Genomic DNA, 5,732 nt, shown 5'->3' on the forward strand with positions numbered 1-5,732 from the left:
CAGCGCCCCCAGCCGCTCTTGGCGGTGAAAGTGGAGCTCGAGCAGCTCATCGTATCGATTCTCGATGACCCGAGTGTGAGTCGGGTCATGCGCGAGGCTAGTTTCTCTAGCCCCGCCGTCAAATCCGCGATCGAACAGTCTCTGGGTAACTCCAATTCGTCCGGGCCCTTTAACCAGGGACCAATCGGATTCGGATACCGACCCGTATCCGGTCCGATTACCCGGAATCTCTACCTCAACCCCCGGCTACAGCAACCAGGAGTGGCTCAGACAAGGCTGTTGCAGAGTACCGATGAAGTGAAACGGGTCTTGGACATCATGGTTCGGACAAGGAAGAGGAACCCAGTTCTCGTCGGTGAATCGGAGCCGCAAAATTTGGGGAAAGAGATTCTGGGTAAGATCGAGAGTGGGGAAATCTGCGTTGGGTCATTGCGGAATTCTCAGGTGATACATGTCGAAAAGGAGCTGGCTTTGGAGAAGGCGCAAATGGCGACTAGGGTTAAGGAGATCTCCGTGTTGGTGGAGACCCGGATGGGGAATTCTGATCTGGAATGCATCGTTCTCGATCTGGGTGACCTGAAATGGTTGGTGGAGCAGCAGCATCCGCCGGCGATCTCCGGCGGCGGAGCTGTGGCGGAGATGGGGAAGCTTCTGGAGAGATACGGAGGAAGGCTCTGGTTCATTGGCACGGCGACTTGCGAGACTTATCTTCGATGTCAAGTGTATTACCCATCGATGGATAACGATTGGGATCTGCAAGCCATTCCCATCGCCGCCAAATCGCCTATATTCCCGAGGTGGGTTTTTGAATTTGATTGCATCTAATGAAATTCAGACAAAAGTTACATGCCTTTTTATTCATGGGTTTTGGTTCTTGTGCTATCAGACAAAGTCCAATGGAATCGGTATCTCCTGCGAGAAGTTTTCAGATTCCTGCAATAACATTACAGCCGAAAAGTGTATCCGAAAGCTTGGATTCTGTGGAAAGAATGAGATGTTGTCCACAGTGTCTGCAGAATTACAGAACCGAAGTCGGAAAACAAGAAACGGAAAGAACACCGCTTCTGCCGCAGTGGCTACAGAAACCGGTAAGTTCATGGCCGCCGATTTCTTGTCTGAGGAATTTTTCCGCCGTTCCTTGTGGATTAAGAAACTGAAGAATGTGAATTTTGATCGTTTTCTGCAGACCAAGGATCAAGAACTGTCGGAGTTGGGGAAGAAATGGAACGAGACGTGTTTACGGTTACATCCTCGCTATCATCGACAACCGAATATGACGACGACGGCTTCCGAGAAAATCCTTCCTTTGCCTGTCTCTCCGTTGAAGCTTCAGAACCGTGGAAACCCAAGTGAAAACACACTGCAGATGAACTTTAGTACAGACAGAACTCCACCGGAGAGTCCCTTGGGGACAGACCTTGTTCTTGGGCGACCCAATGGAGCTCTGTCCTCTCCTGACAAGACCCGAGAATCGTATACTAATGGTGGTCCGAGAAAAGATTCTGAAATGCAAGAAGACTCGTCCGATATCGACTCATTCAAGAAGCTACTAAAGGGCTTAGCAGAAACAGTCTGGTGGCAACACGATGCAGCCTCTGCAGTGGCTGGGACCATATCTCGACACAATCACGGAGACAGGAAACCTCGTGGCGTTTGGTCGAAGCGTAATGATATCTGGTTGTTGTTCACTGGTCCGGACAGAGTCGGTAAGAACAAGATGGTGTCTAGGTTGTCGGATCTTATCTCGGGATCTCAGCCGATAACTATCAGTCTCGGTGTAAGGAGAGGTGACGAGGCTACCGGGCTGAGTTTCCGTGGTAAAACAACATTAGATAGAATCACAGATACCGTTAGGAAAAACCCTTCTGCTGTTATCGTCATAGAAGACATGGATGAGGCAGATGCGATTCTCCGAGGCAACATAAAGCGAGCTATGGAAAGAGGAAGAATCTCTGATTCTTACGGTCGTGAGATTAGTCTAGGGAATGTCGTAGTCATCCTTACCACAAATTGGTCGCCCGAAAGCTTATCCGAAAGGTTTGATCCGATCGACGAAACAAAACTCGAGGGATTGGTAAGCAAAGGATGGCAACTGAGATTCTCGGTTAGTAGCAAAACCCTAAAACGCAGACCGAGCTGGCTTTACAACAATGACGATGATAACCACGAAAAGCCGTGCAGGCCAAGGAAAGAGATCTCTTTCGATCTGAACGAAGCAGCAGAGATCGATGAAGAGAAAGTGGGAAACGGGTCATCGACGAATTCTAGCGACGTAACTACCGATCACGATCAAGAAGATAACTTCGGCCTCTTCCACAAGCTATCCCTGCCTCCACATTCTGGTTTGAGCATATTCGGCGAGCTAGGAGCTCTCGTGGACGATGCCATATTCTTCAGACCAGTGGATTTCGACATTATCAAGCGGAAAACTGCAGAATCCTTGAAGAACCGGTTCTCGGGAATTCTCGGGGAGAACCAATCAAAGCTGGAAATCGAGGAGACTGCGCTCGAGAGAATCTCGGGTGCGATATGGATCGGCGAGATTAGCTTAGAAGAATGGATCGAAGAGGCGATGGTTCCGAGCTTGAATCGGATGAAATCTCGGGTTTCGAGTAGCGAAGAATCTGTCTTTAAGCTCGAACTCGACGACGGATTAAGCGATCGAGTCACCGGAGATTATCTACCGAGAAGTATCAGAACGTTGCTGGATTGATTTTGCGACGAGGGGCAGAATCGGGATTGTCGAGGTTTTGGGAGGATAGAAATGTAAATACGTGATGAAGTGGGGTTTTTTGGCGCGGGGAGTTCGGTAAACAGTAAAAACGGACAAACAAAAGGAAAAAGTGAAAGAAAAAACGGTTACCGACAAAGAGGCGTAGATTAACGGTTACCTTTTCAGATCAACGGCTGAGATTTGAGAATATCTCAATCCTTCTTTTTTGCTATTTTCTACTCTTTCGATAGTCTATAATATTTCATTATTAAATTGTATTATACGTATGTCTAAAATCGCATAGCATCATATACAAGTTATTTACTATAAATAAATAAATAATAATAAGAGCTAGTTTTGAGGATATGTGTAGTTTCAGTTTTTTATTAATTGTTTATATGTATTTCAGCACTGCGAGCTGTCTTATATATTCAAATAAATAGAAAACCTATTCCACATAATATAAAAAGCAGTTTTTTATTTTAAATATCCCAGTGATTGGAGTTTTTGGACTGATTTGTACTCAAAATGAGATTCATTATTATAATTTTTTTTACATATATTATAATCCTCTCGATTATATAAATATATCCTTCGATCATTAGACAGAGCATCAAAAGAATCGTGACATTGTTTACGAGGAGAAAAATAATGCCATGGTCATACTAATATTATAAAATTTAAATTTGGTAATATGGTTAAAAATATCTTTGTTATCCTTTATTTTTTTTCCAACTTGAGATGCTGCATTATTCTAACAAAACTATTTTTAGATTTGACATTAATATATATATCAGATAGAGATACAAATGTTTGTATATATATATTAGGTTTTCACACACACACACACACACATATATATATATAGTCTATATATGTCAGAGTCACAGAATATACTTCAATACAAGAAAGCTTCACCAATTTTACCAAAGATAAGATGCAGCAAAAAGGAGGAAACTAAGGAATAAAATATGAAAAAAAAAAGTAAAAAGAATTTAAAAAAAAAAAGTTTTGGTGGTGCGGAATGTGTGATGCAAGCAAGCCACACATATATTATTCCTTGTTTTTTTTTTCCTTTTGGGTGCTTATGAATAAAATTAAATTAAAGTAATCTCTTACCGAACCCAAGTTTTAAATAAATATATCGCAATATTCTTCGTGACATTTTAGAAAGTTTGTACTTTGAATATAGATGGGTGTGTGGTGGGTCTGGATAGTTTGTGGATGTCTTTATCCGACCTCAAAGCAGAACCCCCAACCACTCCCGTGGACCGAATTTAATAATTTAATTCAATCCTCCAAAAAAAAAAACCCCATATGTAAACTCATCTTTTATTCTTGCCTTTTTTTCATGAGAAAAATAATAATATTTACTCGTCAAATCGTTTTTTTTTGTTAGGTTTTACGTGTAGTTATAGAAATTATTAGTCCGTGTTTTTTGTCAAGATTTACAGAATAGTATTTTATTCATAACCAAATGACGTATCAATATATAAAGTGTCAAACTAAATAATTAAATTAAAGATAACATCAAATATTTATAAAATTTTCTAAATATCTATTTAATATTTTACAAGATCTGATATAAATCAACATTTTTATTGTGACATGCATATTAAATTAAAATTTACGTTCATTAATTATATACAAGCTAACTTAAATAACTAAGAATAATCATAGTAATATTAAAATTTAGAATCGGTGATTCCTAATCTGATTAACCTAAGCAAACTAAGTAGATTACGTCATTAAATAGTTCAACGAGGGCTTCGTCAGTTGTCAAAACGCGACGTGAGACTTTGTGAGCTTTTCGATTTCAATCAAGAAGATTGGTTTGGTAGAAAACGTGTTCTAACGAGGGGTCGGGCCGAACACGGTGACGGTCCTTTTCATCTTGATTCGGACCGTTGAGTCAAACCCTAACACGCGTGCAGTAGTCATGCCACTTCCGATATACGTTCAAACTAAATTATATGTATGAATTCATACACAACGAATATATGTGGTTTATTACAACCTTTTTCCATTTAATTGTGATTATATATATATATATATATATGACAATATATGACATTCAATTGTTTTGTTAGAAAATACAACACGACATATCTTTCTAGATCTATAGCCTAATGTCAACACGCATGCATGTATGCGTGATTCATAAATATACCCTTAAAGACAGCTTCTATATATTGTTTTCTCAAAAAGAAATTAAAAAAAAATACTTTTTTTTTCATTTTTTTTTATCAAATAAATATTAAACCATGACATACGATTGAAACAAACATTGACTTGCAATTTTTTGTGTTCAATAAAAATATTCAATTTGTTAGCTGTATCCAATCAAATACAGGGTTTATGTTTTGAATATTAAAATATAAAATAATTATTTAATTGAATATCTAAAAATAATAATATTTAATTGGACACCAAGAAACTAGTTCATTATCCGTTTGACCATCTTGTCGGGTAATTTAGTGTTTATTTAAATATTAAAATATAAGAAGCAACAATTTTGGAATATTTTTACTTTGCTAATACACAATTCATATTAATAATTTAGGAATTGGAGGTGAGGGAAAAGATATCGGATCAAATTACTTGAATAATTATAGACATTTTTTAAGTAAAGGTATGAGAAGAATTTCAGCCAAGGAGAAGGAATAAACAAGGATAAGACAAACCAAAACATGCCTTTATTCATTTAATTATTTATTTAGTGGCTCCTCGATTTGCATTGCTCTTGTGGCTCCATTCTCACCTGATTCCTCACTATCTATTTTATATTAAATTCCTACTGTTTATTTATTCTTTTAGTTTTTATATATAATATTCATTTTCCTATTAAATAAGTGGGGGAATGATTGCGTGAGGTTAGACGGTCCATAATTCGGTTTAGTAATGAAAAGTCCAATAAAATAATACTTATTTATATTAATTAAGTTTTATTTCAAAATTAATTTAATATAATTTCTAAAATAAAATTTCGAAAAAATCAAATATACATCTCCACATAATA

At 38.1% G+C, this 5,732-nt stretch overlaps 1 protein-coding gene across 1 annotated transcript in view; it reads left to right on the plus strand.

The window, feature by feature from the left end:
* Positions 1-3,079, plus strand: part of LOC104804491 (protein SMAX1-LIKE 2) — a 4,243-nt gene extending 1,164 nt beyond the window's left edge. The window contains exons 2-4 of the mRNA XM_010528804.2: positions 4-797; positions 887-1,088; positions 1,187-3,079. Of these exons, the coding sequence (XP_010527106.1) occupies positions 4-797; positions 887-1,088; positions 1,187-2,713 (2,523 nt within the window). The 3' untranslated portion in view covers positions 2,714-3,079. The remainder of the gene's footprint in view (positions 1-3; positions 798-886; positions 1,089-1,186) is intronic.
* Positions 3,080-5,732: the final 2,653 nt, after the last annotated feature.

The sequence above is a fragment of the Tarenaya hassleriana genome, unplaced genomic scaffold (genome assembly GCF_000463585.1).
Source record: "Tarenaya hassleriana unplaced genomic scaffold, ASM46358v1 Cleome9, whole genome shotgun sequence".
In the NCBI taxonomy this organism is placed as follows: domain Eukaryota; kingdom Viridiplantae; phylum Streptophyta; class Magnoliopsida; order Brassicales; family Cleomaceae; genus Tarenaya; species Tarenaya hassleriana.